This window comes from Peromyscus eremicus, chromosome 12 (assembly GCF_949786415.1).
Source record: "Peromyscus eremicus chromosome 12, PerEre_H2_v1, whole genome shotgun sequence".
NCBI lineage: Eukaryota > Metazoa > Chordata > Mammalia > Rodentia > Cricetidae > Peromyscus > Peromyscus eremicus.
In genome coordinates this window covers 65050918-65066980 of record NC_081428.1, presented here as the reverse complement: position 1 = coordinate 65066980, position 16063 = coordinate 65050918, and the positions used below count along the sequence as shown (strand labels likewise).

The following is a 16063-nucleotide window of genomic DNA, read 5'->3' as shown; positions in this document are numbered from 1 at the left end:
GGGGTAGTAGGCGTCTAGAATGGGTCTCAATTGTCCTCGCCTCCTGCAATTCATGTCATTGTGAAATCCACTCCCTTGAGTATGGGCAGGACCTAGTGACTTGCTTCAAAAGAAAAGAAGGCAGCCAACTATTCTAAGATTAGGGAATGAGGAACAGTAACACTGTCCCTCCCTCCCACCTTCTCCCCTCCATCCCCTTCTACACCTCTATCATTATTCTTGCTTTCTCACTCTATATGTGGAAGTCAGTGGTGACATTAGCCTCTTTCCCATGAAATGACCCGCATCTCAAGGAGTTGAGAATGACTTATTCCAAGGAGCAGTAAAAACCAGTATCTCTATTTCAACACACGGCAGGAGCTTAAGCACTTCTGGCTAACACCTGGTTATGTCCCTTCATAATTACACCCTTGGTTCAGGAACCAAGGCTTACCTGAGCCACATCTGGATACCTGATCCATAGAAACATAAACCAATGGCGTTACCCTCAGACACTAGGGGGTAGGCAGCTAGGCAGCCATAGAAGACATAGCCATAGCCTCTTTTTACACCTGTCACTTACTTTAATTTCTGAAACTCTTCCACGAGGCTTGATTTCTGCCCAGGAGACATCCTTGCAAAAATGGTTCCATTAACCAGAATCTAAAGAGAAAGACAATCATCGTAGCAAGCTTAGGAAGGAGAATGTTTCAAAAGTGAAAATCCTGAAAAGTCATTCCTGGCCATTGATTCAGCACCGGGCTGGATGTGTGACATTAGACCCAAAGCCAGGAATCAGAATGAGAGATTTAATGGTTTAATATTGAACTTTAAGTCCTCCAACACAGCTCCATTACTTTCTTTGCTGGACCCAATTACTTTTTTTTTCTCCCCCCCCCCCCCCCCGAGTAGGGATAACGTCTCATTAACATAGCAACTAAGAGGCACATGAGCAATCGGAGTGAAGTTCTTTGGGAAATGCAGCTCATCTCATTACACACTGTCTGCCGCCACAGACAGAGAAGAGAGCAATTGATGAGTCCAGTTCACTGTGCAAACCTTAGATCAGTGACTTAACCTCTCTGAGTTTCAGATTCCCATCTCCACAATGGGGCCTGGAATAAGAGCTTTCTCAAAACCTTTAGCCCCCACATTCTTCAGTCCTTGACTTACCAAGGAAGGTAAGGTGGCAGATTATTTTAGACTCTGCTAACAGATGGTTGCAACCCTCAGCTTGGATGCCCCGTCTCTCCACCACACTGACAGCACAACCCTGTTCGACACTATTTTAAAGCAGGACGCACAGAGGACAAGATAATAAATGATTCTGAAAATAAACCCTGGTGCTTTTTGCTTCCTTCTGCTGTGATTTAAGACTCCAGGCAGCAGGGGAATGGAGCTCCACCTGACACAGGCTAGTGGCTTTCAGAGAGACTGATGTACAAGGAAAGCTGATGTGTGGATCTACTAGGAAGTTGCGCCAGGCAGGGAATGGAGGGAGGGGGAAGGCTGAGCTTGGGCTGGCCACAGGGGGGAGCGCAGCTAACAGCATGGAAGACTGAAGGGTCTGCACAGGATCTGGTGGGTTTAGACAGGACCAGGAACCTCCTGGAAAGTCAAGGTGCTTTCAGCGATGCACATTCACAAACCCAAGCCCACCTCAGTGACCTGTCACTTCTTTACTCTCTGTGTTCCACTCACTTAGAGACACTGACGATGCACCACATTCCATCAGCACTTACTTTGGGCAGCATGCTGTAGAAATGCTGAAACAGCACTTGGTATGACTTCCCACTCATCGCAAAATGGTAACCTTCCCCACCAGGTGCAGAACTGTTTCCGATATCAATGTAGGTTTCCTAAAATCAAAAGGCATTGTTTCCGCATGGGCTCGTAAGCGGTGCCCGCTTCCCTGTGACACACGGAGGAAGAAAGTGAATTTGTGTTGCAGAAAGAAATGAGCATCAGCAAGTGCGGGACGGGTCATTTGCCCCTGGAACCTCAACCTGCAGGAAGAAGACAGGCAAAATGCTACGCCCCCAGAATTATATAAATACATGATGCTCTAACAGCTTTCATCATTTCCTGTGATTGTGCCTTCATAGCAAGGTGCCAAGAATGTCTCTCGACTTCTTCCTCATGTACCCTTGTGTTTCCTAAGATCTTGTACCATTCATTGACTCGGTTTCTTCATGGCAAGAAGGCATAGTTTGGTTTTTCGTACCTAGCTCTTTCCTGTGTTTGACTTCTGAATTTTGTTTGACCCTACTAAAACAGGGGCCCCCCTTCCCTCATGGTGCCCAGAGCCTCTCCCACACTTATGTTCCCATGCACCATTATCACAGGTTCCAAGACCCTTCCCTCCCGGCCACTTGTAGGTACCCCCTCGACTGTGCTCAATAATCCTGGCTGACAGCACAGGACGACACATTTGATGATGACCATCAGCTCCTCCCGGCAGTCCCTGACAATGGCTTCTCTCAGGATTTATCAGCAGGCTTTATGTTTCCATAGGACCGGACTTAAACAGTACAGGAGGTGCGAATATTTTATTCATTAGAGACACACATATCAGAGAAAACATTGTGTTTAGCAGGGGGAGGGGTGGAACTCCTGCACAGGGTCGACAGGTGGGGAACCCACCCTCCTCTTCCCCTGCCAACCGCAAGCCACTAAAACAAGACAGGAATTCCTTGGCTTGTAGGAAGATAGGGAAAGTGCCAGAGGTGAGGGGAAGGGCTGAGGCTGTGCTGTAACTGAGGCTGGACCTCAGATGAGGTATTAATCTCATGGATGTGAGCACAGACAGGCTGGTTGTTAAATTAGTGGAGGCCCAGCATTCCGTAACACAGTGAGATGCAGACGCTGTATGAAGCAAGCAGGTTCACCATGAAATGAATACTAGAGGGCCGTACAAGGTACAAGAGAGAACCGCCATCCTTCATAGCATCCAGAAGTGGAGGTTATGTCAGATTAACCCATCTCGATGACCCAGGGCCACTCTTTTTATGTGTCAGTCTGTGTGCTGCCCCCAAGTCCCCCGTCTAGGTAACAATGTCAGAAGCTGTTCAGCCTGGAACCAAGAAGCATCTCTGTAATTCCTTGCTGGAAGGACCATGCTTTGGAGTGACACAAAAGTGGAGTGTCGGGTCATGGCCATTCTCATATGGGAGAGCTTTTCTCAGACAAGCCAACAGAAAGCTTGCTTTCTGGAAAGCTCTACCTTTGTCAGCTTTCCAGCAAGGTGCCATGCAATGTGGATGTGTGTGTAGAATCAGAGTCTCTGATCTGGTGTCTGCCGTGTGGCTCGCCAGTGTGCCTTGGCAAGCTTATTTCCTTCCTATCCAGGGACTCTGACTCAATTGCTGCAGCCTGCGGTAGGAAGGGAGTTTGCAAACTCCCCAGGTGATCATGTACGGCTGGGTTTGCAAAGTGCCACTGGAAACACTTTCCGGGGTGTCGCACTCGAGACACACCACACACACCTAAAGGATTGTGACTGTGATAACTTCCAGGACTCAGATGGTTGTGCCATGCCAGGGCTGTGTTCCACAAACCCAGGCCCAGCCAGGGGTCTTTGAACATCTGCTCACCTTCTTCGCAGAGCCGGGCTCTTGGGTCCCCACCAGCTGCCAGGTCACAGAGGCAGGAAGAAGGTCTCCTGGCTCATTAGCCTCAACAATGATGACCTGGCTGCCCATAGGAATCATTTCAGAATTCTTAGCCACAGTGATGGCAGTTTGAAGATTGTCACCTAGATGACAAAGAGACTTTAAGGACAAACCTATCGGCCACCAGAGCGAAGATGTCTCTCCTTCCCTTCGTTGCTGCTCACTGAATATATTTAGTGTTTTCTCTGCTGTTTCATAACTACCTTTCCTCCTACCCAAGTGTATGCCTTTAGTGAGCAAACACCTAGTTCAACATCTCTCCCACTGTGTATTTCCAAACCACGCATAAAGGAACGAAGACATGTGTGAGCTCTTTATGACTAATATCGAGATAACAGATAGCTCTCAGTGGTGAACACATGGCTCCAGGCTGAAGTCACAGTGTGTCCTAAGGATGTACTAACCATAAGAGGAAACACTGAGGACCAGGCGACACTCGAGTTTGCTTACCACGCATGATGCCTGGCCATCTGTCCCATGTGTAAACCCTCTCTCTCTCTCTCTCTCTCTCTCTCTCTCTCTCTCTCTCTCTCTCTCTCTCTGTGGGGGGGGGAGGTGGTAGTGTGTGTGTGTGTGTGTGTGTGTGTTCATATATGAGGTCAGAAGGGTCTTCCTTAACCATGGTCCATTTTGTTTTCTTTTTTAACAGAGGCTCTCACTGAACCCAGAGCTCCTTAATCTGCCCAGCAAACCTCCAGCGTTCTCCTCCTGTCTCCACCTCCCAGTACAGAGAATCAGGCCTGAGTCACCTTGCTCTGTTCTTTTTTTCACATGGCAGCCGGCTCTCTGAACCCAGCTCCGCTTGCATAACAAGCCCTTTACTGACTGAGTCATGTCTCCAGCCTGTGTACAAATATTTCTACTCATAGAACCCTGGGTAGGACGAGTGGTAATGTGCAGAGAATAGGATCCAGTCACTGCCTCAAAAAATTGCTGCTCCTGCTTGCAGGTACTGCAAGGGAGGCAGGGCCATGCAGCACAGGTCTCCTCAACCTCAGTCCCATGGACTTGCTCAGGTCACGCTTCTTTTCAGTTTGCTCCTTGCCGGGCTCCGGAACCCCACATACCTGTAATCATCACAGTCCTGATGTGGGCCTCGCTCAGCTCCTTCAACACAGGCTTTGTTTCTTTCTTCAAGCGATTCTCCATGATGAGAAGTCCCAGAAATGCCAACTCAGACTCCACTTTCTCCCTTAGGATTCAGGAGAAAATCAACATTTTCAGGGGTAGCAGTGTGGTGCTCATGGCTGATTTAGTTCTTTTCCTCAGAACCTCTATCTATGTTTTATTAATGTAATAGTGCACACATTAACAAAGGAAAGAACCAACAGCTTATAATGAAAGTCAGCGGTCCTGTCCCCATACCACACTTTATCTCTTCCCCCCAAACAATCCCTTCTAGTTTCCACCTACATCTTAAAAATGGTGTTCTTTTCTTCTCATTCTTGTTTTTAATGGTTAACTATGTAAAGATTTTAATCTCCAAAATCTTTCAATATTTTTCCCTCGATCTTATATTAAAAAAAAAAATCTGTTTGACAGTCACCAGTCACTGGGAGCATTCTGCATGAATGTCATCACTACCACAGTATCTTATGTTCAGACTGTATCCTTTCAGCACTAAACTGCTTTTAACTTGGGCATAAAAATGAATTAAAATTTTCTTATTAACTAGAACTGAAAACTTCACCAGTTAATCCTGCTTATTGTTTATGTGTGTGCATGTGTGCATGTAGGTGTGCAAGTGTACTCTGCTTATTGTGTATGTGTGTGAGTGTACGTGTGGTGTATGTGGGGGTGTATGTGTGTGCAAATGTGCAGACTCTGTCTGCCTTAGTTTTCTTTGATGGTAAAACCTCTCACTGGACATTGGGGCTTGCCCCTCACGCTAAGCCAGAGATGCTCAGGGATCTGTCTACTTTGCTTCATCCGTGTTGGGATTACAAATGAACAGGACTTTTTATGTGGGTGCTGAGGACTGAATTCAGGTCCTCACACTTGTGTGGCAAGCACGTTCTCCACTGAGCTGTCTGTCCAGCCTCTTTGCTTGTTTTTTGCTAGATCCATAAAGTACCTTATTTTAACAGCATCATTGAAGTAGAATTGTCTTATATTTTATTTTCTTTTATTTGAGGCTGTGTTTCTCAATGCATAGAATTTACTGTCCTGGAACTCTTTTTAAAAAAAAACAAAAAAAACAAAAAACAAAAAACAAAAAACTCAGAGATCCAGCTTCCTATGCTTCCCAAGTGCTAGGATTAAAGGCATGCCCCACCACACCAGGCTTCCTTTTATTTCTCTAACTCCGGGAATGTTTTTCTCTGTGTCTGTTTTTAATTTCTTATTTATTCCATTATTTTATTGTACATTTAGGCCGGGTGGTGGTGGTACAGCCTTTAATCCCAGCACTCAGGAGGCAGAGGCAGGTGGATCTCGGTGAGTTTGAGGCCAGCCTGGTTTACAGAGCGAGTTCCAGGACAGGCTCCAAAGCTACACAGAGAAAAACCAAAATAATAATTTTTAAAAAAAGAGGCCTGAATGCCTTGGAGTTGCCAGGAGCCCAGGGCATACCCCTTCCCTCATAAATCAGATCCCCAGTACTGCTGTCTGTTGTTTGTTTGATCCCAAATGAATTGAAGAAGAAGAAGAAGAAGAAGAAGAAGAAGAAGAAGAAGAAGAAGAAGAAGAAGAAGAAGAAGAAGAAGCGGTGGAATTGTTTGTACAAAACCTAGACATATTAAAGCACACAATTTTATAAGTTCAAACCCATACCCACCTATATAACCATCACCCTCATCAAAAGAGGAGATGTTCCAGTCATCTCCAAAGGTGTCCTCCGCTCCCAGTTCTGTTTTTTCTTTGGGATAAGAACACTTGAGATACACTCTTCTAGCAAAATTGTAAGTGTGCAACACACTACTGTTAACCCGAGGCAGCGTGCAACAGAGCAGATCTCCAGAACTCATGACCTTTTGGAATTCAAACTTTCAGCCATTGACCTTCCCTCTCCTCCAAGCCTTGGATGAGCCACTTTACTCAATCTAGGAGCCTCTTTCAAGTACTTGGAATAAGTGAGATCAGGTGGTATTCATCGTCCTCTTTCTCTGACAGGTGTATTTCAGTGAGCATCTTGTCTTCCACACTAAGACATATTGCCTCAGAGGGCGGGATTCCAACCTTCTCCATGTCACCTCCCCCTCCTTTTCCCCCAAATCCTCCCTTGGGTTTGTTTTTAAAAATTGCCTAAGCCACTGACCATCTGCAAATAGCAGGTAGGTGTATCTCACTAGTCCATCTGTCTTCACATTGAAAGATAGGAGCCTTTTCTATGGGGCCTTCACAGGGGCCTGAGCACCTTTGGGATCCTAAGCTGGAACTGAAGCTTGGGCCTGAGCTGGAGCTGTGGCCTTAGCCTTGGTTTGAGTCTTGGGCTTTAGTTGGCAGCATCTGTGACCCTTGGCCATGCAGCCTCGAATCTACTTCTCGAGCTGGGGGTGAGCCATGAAAGCAAGACAGCTCAGTCTGTGGTTGGGAACCTTCGGCATCTTGGGCTTAGCCACCCTAGGCTCCACAAAAGCCTTACTGTCCTCTGCTCGTGAACTCATTGCCTTCCCATTGTTTGCCTCTATCTCCCTCAGGCCTTTCATGCTGTGCTTCTTGGCAAAGCACATGTTACTCAGGAACTTGGGGGTCAACGTCCTTAAGAAATTTACCTCTTTATGACTGGGGTTTGTTTCTTAATGCCATTTCTGTGGCATTTTCAGGATTGGTTGTGTGTGGCATGGTTCTTGGACTTGGCCACATCTGCACAGTAACTCATGGCTCCCTGAATTCCCTTCTTTTGAATGGCTAAATGATATCCCATTGTGTGTATATACTATATTTTCTTTATCAATTCATTGATGGACATTTACATTGTTTCTGTATTGTGGCTATCATAAACAATACTGCAAAGAATGTGGGATGTCGGGTGTCCCCTTGAGATCCAGGCTTCGATTCTTTTGTGTGCAGACATAGAATTAGGGGGTTGTTGGTTCATAAATCCACCATCTTTGTAACTCATTTCTGAACCTGTGCTGTTTTCCATAGCAGTTACATAATTTCCCACTCCCAATAACAGTGTGATAGGTTCCAGCATCCCCACACTCTCACAACACTTCAGTCAGCCATCTTTTTTAAAGATTCACTTGTTCTTATTTTATATGTGTGAACTTTTGCCCACATGTAGGTATGTACACAACAACATGTGCCTGATACCAGGGAAGTCAGAAGATAGTGTCAGATCCCCTGGAATTAGAGTTATGGGTGGTTGTGAGCAGCCACGTAGTGTTGGGAACTGATCCCTCAAGAGAGCAAGAGCACTTAACCTTTGAGCCATCCCTTCAGTCCCTAATCAGCCATCTTCCTAGGTATGCGATGATCTCACTATGGTTTGGATTTCCATCTCACCGACTGAATTCCAATGCCTTTTTATGCACTTTATGTCCATGTGTATCAAATGTCCTGGACAAGTATCTACTTGGGCCCTTGGCTCCTTCAAAAAAATCATACTTACTGGGTTTTTTTTTATTATGAAGTTATGCTCCTTATAAACTTTGAATCATGTTTTCTTATTAAAGTAGGTTGCTGGGGACAGATTTGGTTCAGTCCTTGCTCTTTGCTTCCTGGTTGGCTGCCATGTGAATCTCTCTGTGTCCCACTCCAGCACAGCAGACGGACATACTCTCCTCTGCTTTCCCTGCCATGACTGTCTAAAGTCCCTCTGAAACTGAGAACCAGAATAACCTCCTCTTCCCTCAAATTGCTTCTGTCAGGTATTGGGTCAGAGCAATGCAAGGGTAATCAATACAATATGCCAAGATCAACTGGAAATGGACCAAAGACATCAACATAAGACTGAGAACTGAAACTCCACGATGAAATCCCAAGGGGCCATTTTCTTGAGATCAACCTTGGCAACAGTTTTAAGGATATGACACCAAGCAATGGACACAATGGCAAGAATAAAGGGGTGCTCTTGTTTCTATTACAGTTCATCCCCTCAATTAGTTCTCTAAGCAACTGGGCTCTTGCTGTTGTACCACACCATCAGCGATTGCACCCACTGCCCCATCCTTCAATGCCCAGCCTCTGGGGAGGCTTGCCTGCACTTATATAACTCACATCTTTGTTTAAACATCTCTCCTCAGAGGACATCTTTGACCTCTTTAGGTGAAACGGTGGTGTGTGTTTTTCAAGGTTCTTTCCAGCTAATTCTTTCTTCCCCTCTAAGATATTTAAGAACCACCAATAAGATAACATATTACAGATGCATTTTACTATCCATTTCCCCAATTGAGATATGAAATTTTTGGGGTCAAGGGGTTAATTTTATTCATTTCTGTAGTTCCTGAATATCTAACATGGACAAGAAGTTAATAGACATTTACTCAACCAAGAAAGGGTGAGGTCTTAAGGAAGCATTTCTTTTGTAATTCAGTGTTGGGTGATTTCTAAGTTATCTCAAAAATAACTCTTAATTTCCTTTGGTGACTCTAGTTTTCAAGAACCTTTTATTTTCCTAATTGGAAAAAAAAAACTGTTACTATAGTTTTATCCTAATAAAAATCAAAACAATGTTTTGTAAAAACAACTACATAACAACAAACATTTTGGACTCCTGATATCTCCTGGGAAAACTTGTAATGGGTGGGAAGATAGCATAGTTAATTTTTTTTATTTTGTATTTCTAATAATGTGTATCTCCCTACTGGCTCTTAAATGAGAATACAGCTGTGCTTGTATGTCACAGCTGGGCTGTCTACATTCTATCACTGGCTATGTAAATCTCTGGTTCACCTCATGACCTTAACACTATTATTCAAATTCATGTATGAAAAATTATTACACCCCATGTGTTATGGATCTTTATGCTTGCTCAAGGCTAGCCAACATCTGGAATGTTAAAGCTGAGGATGTCACTCATATATTTGGGTAAGCTCTATGATTCTATTTCAAAGACAAAAATCTCTCATCTGAAAAGCTCCTTGGAGATAACCCAATCCTATGTTTTGTAGATGTAGAAACAGGTACCATGTAAGGCACCAATTATCTTAGAAAGACAGGTTGCAGATAGTAACATTGAACCAAATACATTGGTACCTTATACAATAGAGCCAATTATATGGGAATGAGAATCTCTGAATTAGAAATATAAATTTAATACGTCAAATATATGGAGTACATAGGCTATCATCTATTTAGTTTTCCTATTCCTTTACTGTAGATCACTTAAAATGAACCTCTGAAAGGTGGAAGAATACAGTGTATAGATTATCTTCTAACGAGGCCAATTCATCCCTTTAATGTAACTAAAAATATTGAGTTTTATTTCCTATATGGAATCTAATTTGCATTCACTACCTCCCTCCCAGATCTGAGGGAAATAAAAAGCCCAGACCTGAGAAATTCCAGAAAAAAATGGGGGGGGGGGGTTGGAAACCTTCCAAATTTTCAGCTGTGTTCTCTGAGAGACACCTAGGTCCATGTGGGATGAGAATTTGTCATTGTGAGGGGAACAAAAACCCAAGACTAAGATGAATACTATGCAGGGCAGGGCAGAGCTTCGATGTGGGGTCTGGGAAATCTCAGCTGCCATATTTGCTCTGTCACAAACCACCATGTGACCTGAGCATGTCCTACTCAAATTGCCCATCTCCAAGCCGAGGACTGGATGAGAATAGTTCTCTGTCCAAGAACTTCCTAGTGATGGGAGCAGTCGTCAGTCCATCTCCAGGGCTTCCTCCCTTCGTGGACGAAGACCCTCCCCTGGTCTGGATTTCCCATTGCATACCTTTCCAAATGTTCTACATCCAACAGCTTCTCCATCTTGAGGGTTTTATGGGCAAGGGCGATGACTCGGAAGCCTTGTACTGTGTATTTCCTCAGCTCCTGCGGGAAATCCTTGGGCACTGTGAGGAGAGGGGGGAGAGAGAAATGTGAGAGCACAAGGAAGTACCTACCTAGCACCTGAGTGACTGCAGGGTGCATTCCCCTCCTTCCACTTTCACTTTGTAAAAATACTTTACTAGAAAATACGGAGCTTCAGACACAGGCCACCAACAGCTTCACATTACTCTGATGAGGAAAAAAAGGGGTAAAATTGTGCTGTTCATCAGCTGGGCTATGTCCTGATTCTGTGTCTCAAACTATGTTAAAACCTAATCCCAAATATGGCTGTCTTTGTATACGGTCCTTTGGAAAATAATTAAGTCATGAAGGTGAACTTTCATGAGTGGGATTAAGGTACAGAGATGTACTCTCCTCACCAGGACACAGCAGCAAAGCACACATCCACAAGCCAGGCTCACCAAGGTTACAGATACAGATGTTACACATCTGGCTTTTAAAAGTCAGTTCTAGGGATCCGAACTCGGCCAGGAAGTCTTGTAAGCTTGTCCAGCCAGGGCTCTACCCACTGAGCCATGGCCCCAGCCCGCATCCCTGCCTAACAAGGCTGCTGACACAAATCAGCACTTACACATCTTGGCGTAACTATGTTTTTGTGTTTATAAATTCTTAGTGGCGTCTAATGTGCCTGCATGAGAGTGTCAGATGAGAGCTGACTTACGACGCTTAGCTGGTGAAGTAACTAAGTTTTGTTCTCCATTCTACTCCCAATTCACTTTCTGACTTCAACCTATTAAGCCTCTCTTCCGCACCTTGGTTTCCACCTACAACATGAGCGATGACTGGACCTTCAATTCCCATTTATCTCAGACTTTGCATATTTCTAAAATGTTCCCAAAGACAGGGACCTAACCCTCAAGGATTCTTCTAACCCTCGTTTCTTTATAGAAGAGGGAGGTGAAAGACCAAAGGTCGAGACAAAAGGAAGAATTGTATGGGCTGTTGTAGAGATAAGAATGGCAGATTGGAGGCTGGACTCTTCCTGACAGAGCAAGTGCAACAGGGAGATTCTATTGAAGTCTACATGGCTGAAAGCAGAAGCGAATAAAGCCTAATATACTCTATAGCCTGTTTGAGACATAGTTAATGGGATTTATGGGATGAAGATCAAAAGCAGAAATGGAGGTCTTTTTTTCCCTTTCTGGGAATCAGACACAGATCCTGTGCATGCTAGGCAAGTCCTTCATCATTGACCTAGAAAGGGAGACTTCTACCGGGCATCTTTAATCCCAGTGCTTGGGAGGCAGAGGCTGCCAGATCTCTGTGAGTTCGAGGCCAGTCTGGTCTACAGAGCCAGTTCCAGGACAGCCAAAGCTACACAGAGAAATCCTGTTTCAAAAAAACAAAAACAAACACAAACAAACAAAAAACAATCAAAAAAAAGGAAAAGGAGACTTCTAAGATTAAACTAAACAGACTCTAAATGTAGAAGTTAGAATAAACTTTCATGAAATCTAGAATTCTGGGCACAGTTGGTGGCTAATCACAAGCAGATGAAAAACAGGAGAAAAATGCCAGTTTCATCCAAGTGAATTTATTTGAATGCACAAATTTTCTATAAATTTGGCCACCACTTAGAATGTGCATATGTTTAGGAGAATATTAAATAACACAGCTCATCTCAGAGTCTGGACCAGAAAGATAAAATTGCTGGGAAAACCATCTAATACCATCTAATTTAGTCTAATCATTTTCCCCTAAAATATTTCTCTTTTAAAAATATTTCCAACTAAGATCTGATTTGATTTAAAGCCCACTCCAGGAGGTGGAACCCATTCTCAACACTGCTTGGGTGGCCAAGAACCTGAGACTAGACAGGCATGGACCTGGGGGGAAACCGATGCTCTCCTGAAGGAATACAGCATTCCAATGACTCCAAACATTCTGCTGTACTCATAGATCAGTGCCTTGCTCAGCCATCATCAGAGAAGCTTCCTCCTGCAGCAGATGGGAACAAAGACAGAGACCTACAGCCAGACACTGCGCAGAGTGAGAGACCTTGGAACACTCAGCCCTAAATGGGATGTCTCCATTAAATCCCTCCTCCAGGATTCAGAAACCTCTGCAGAAAAGGAGGTGTAAAGAGTGTAAGGGCCCAGGAGGATGGAGGACACCAAGGAAACAAGGTCTTCTGACATAGAAAAACTGATGGACACAGACTGAGACAGCACACACAGGACTACACAGGTCTGGACCAGTTGGGCCCCTAGAGCTGGAAGGAGAAGTAGACACATGCCCCCATCCTTAAAGAAGCTAGGTCCCATGGATAACCACTTGCAAGTGAAAAACTGGTTTTCTACAAAGGAGTTTCTCTAAGGAAACAAACCACTCTGAAGGGCAGGCCCCAGGCCCAGCAGCAGATGCCAACACAAAATGAACTCAATGGTGTCTTTGGCGGTTCCTTGTCTCACAATGTTGTCAAGGCTTTTTTTTTTTTTTAACCTTCAGGTCCTTTGCATATACATTATGGCTTCCAGTGCTGTGTTTCTACGGGATTCCTGTGTGTGTGCACATGTGGGTCTCTGCATCTATATGTGCTTCTCTTGCTTTTTCCATTTGTTTTATCCTGTTCTGGTTGGTTTTTGTTTTGTTTTATTTATTCCTTAGATGCCTGTTTATTTCTAACAAGAGACAGGAAGGGTATGGATCTGGATGGGAGGGGAGGCAGGGAGGAACTGGGGGTAGTTGGGGGAGGGGAACCATAATCAGAATATATGTAAGAAAAATCTATTTTCAATAAAAGGAAAAAAATTATTGAAGAATTTTCCCTGGATGGGGAGATGGCTCAACAGATACAAGATTCCAAGCTTGATGACCAGATGCAAGTTCTGGGTCCTACATGGTACATGGTGGAAGAAGAGAAATGACTCCTACAGTCCCCCCTCTTTCATACACATACATATGCACACACAGAGACACATAGAGACATATATACATAAACACACACATACACAGACACACACACATACACACACATACACAGACATACATATATACATACATACACACACACAGACACATACACAGGCATACATACACAGACACACATACATACACACACAGACACAGACACAGACACATACACAGGCATACATACACAGACACACATACATACACACACGTACACAGACACACATATATACATACATGTACACACACACAGACACACATACACAGGCATACATACATGCACACGTGCACGCATACACAGACATACATACGTACACACACACACACACACACACACACACACACACACAATCTCCTTTCCTATTGCTCTGTCTCAGCTCCTAATAGCAGAGCCAGCCCTGTTCCACTTGCCTAGAGTTGAGAGAATTCTTCAGATCTGGTCAAGTGTTCAAATCTCACCCCAGGTTTCCACTCTAGTCATCCAGCCCATGTACCTCCTACGGTTTTGCTCTACATCCGCCGTGTCATCCCATGGTGGCTGTACTTTCCTGGCTGTATGAAAGCCAGATGTTTACCTCTGCACCTTCAAATCTCCCGCCCCGCCTCACAGACTCTCCTGTGCCACTTTTGCCTAACTGACCCGCTCCTTTTACCGCCTGTGGTGGTTTACGTCGTCCTGTGCTTTGTTGTGGTGGTGCGGAAGTCCGTTTTCTGCGTCTGGCCTTTTTAAAGGTTTTACCTCTCGAAAGAGAAAAATGTCAGTACCTGTTTCAGACCGGCAGAACCTGGCCACCATCTCTGGGGCACCCTTCATGTAGACGTGGAGGTGAAGGTCACCAGCCAGCTGGGCAATCACAGACATCCTCTGCAGGCCCGAGGAAAATGGAAACTGGCGCAGGATGGTGATGGTGTCCACAGGACTCTGCAAGGACATCAGAGGGAAGGGGACCACAAAGCCTTCAAGAGGTACGCAGCAGAGGCATGCATGCCAACCAAAAGGGTTTAGAGCCTCCAATGTGCCCAGCCACATCATGGCATATTACATCTGCTATAACGCTTATACTTTTCTGGTCTATTCAAGAGTGACTCCCTCAATGCATTATCTGGGCTGGAGAAATCCTAACCTCCCTCCAGGCCATCCTCTGTAATGGAATGCTTCTTTTTCCCAGACACACTACTCATCCCCAGCTCCGCTCCCCACAGCTCCTTTGCCAGCCTTTATTACAGCGCTTGGCAGGGTGGACTGCACTGACTTGCACTGCTATTGATTTCCGACCACTGCGAGCTCTTCCCATGCAGAACCCAGCAGGGCTTGTTGTGAAGTCTAGCTCGGCGCTCCAGCGTGCATGGACACTCACTGAGTGTTTGCTGAAAACACTAATGAGCCAAGTCAGGACTGTAGGCACGGCCCTACCAACTATGGAATTCATTAGGAGAAAGCCGAACGGTAAAAGCATAAACCGGAGATGTTTCTCCAGTGTTCAGGGGAAAGAAATAACATGGTCTAAGGAAGAAAATCGTACCTGACTGGCTTTGGGTCCTGGTTTTATTACTGGGCTTGAATCTGACATGCCAAATTTGCTGGAAGCCACTTGGCAATCTTCCATATTCTGTTATAAAATGAAACATCTATAAGATTTCCTTGGAGACAAATAAAAAGAAATCGTTTTCCGTGTGCAGTGTGCTAATATTTTCAAAACCCTTTTCCTGTAGTGTCTCTTCCCAGATATTGACTTAAACACCATCATCGTCAAATTTCTGTTGTTTTCACTGACAATAAGGACTTCATTGTAAAAATGTCAAAAATACTGCGACTGCATTCAAGTAGAAAGGGGCGGGGAAGCGCTGGCTGTGTGGGGTAGCTGCTCTTCCTAATGGCTGTGTCTGGTGACTGGAAGGGGAGATCGGTTCTTCAGTGCTGTCCAGCACAACATCTCTCCGATATGTTAGCAGCTGTGCCCCCCCCCCCCGAGATAAACACAAGAGCACGTTTTTATGTCACACCTGTGTCCCTAGTCCCATTTAGTTAGCTAGAAGGCTAGCAAGCTGGCTGCTACCAACTTAGAAAGCACATTTGGAAATGGATTTTATTCCTTGGATAAAGCATCCAAATATTAGACGTCAGTATTATAGAGAAATCAGCATAAACCAACATCAAAATACTGGAAAGGAGTTTACTATATTTTTTCTTAATAATCTGTAAGGATATTGTCCTTCAGCTTTTAGAAGGTTCCCAGGCAACCAAGGATACTTCACTGAAGGCTCCATTGGACTCAGACTATACCTCAGTGAAAAGTGCTGTGTTTAGAGGTGGAGCTGACCATCTTGACAGTTCTGACAGAGGTGGCATTAAAGATTCATGTTCACACACAAGACCTCAACTTGTACATCATTAGTGCAGGTGGCAGGAGACATCACTAGGATCAGGATCCAAGTGACTCGTAGTAACAATGGCTGCAGGTCATCACTACATTGGTTTCTCTGGAGCTGAGAAGGACTCTGCTCTTTAGGTAGTTCACTGATTTCCTTCAATAAGATCCAGGAAACTGGACACA

General features: G+C 44.6%; 1 protein-coding gene and 1 pseudogene across 1 annotated transcript in view; both read right to left on the bottom strand.

The window, feature by feature from the left end:
- The window catches only part of Atp13a5 (ATPase 13A5), a 123994-nt gene that overhangs the window by 37094 nt on the left and 70837 nt on the right, over positions 1-16063 (bottom strand). The window contains exons 15-21 of the mRNA XM_059277338.1: positions 15032-15118; positions 14274-14430; positions 10483-10600; positions 4718-4842; positions 3573-3733; positions 1722-1838; positions 563-642 (exon numbers count right to left, since the gene is read on the bottom strand). Coding sequence (XP_059133321.1) covers positions 563-642; positions 1722-1838; positions 3573-3733; positions 4718-4842; positions 10483-10600; positions 14274-14430; positions 15032-15118 — 845 coding nt within the window. The remainder of the gene's footprint in view (positions 1-562; positions 643-1721; positions 1839-3572; positions 3734-4717; positions 4843-10482; positions 10601-14273; positions 14431-15031; positions 15119-16063) is intronic.
- LOC131922830 (large ribosomal subunit protein eL29-like) lies at positions 6977-7470 on the bottom strand (annotated as a pseudogene).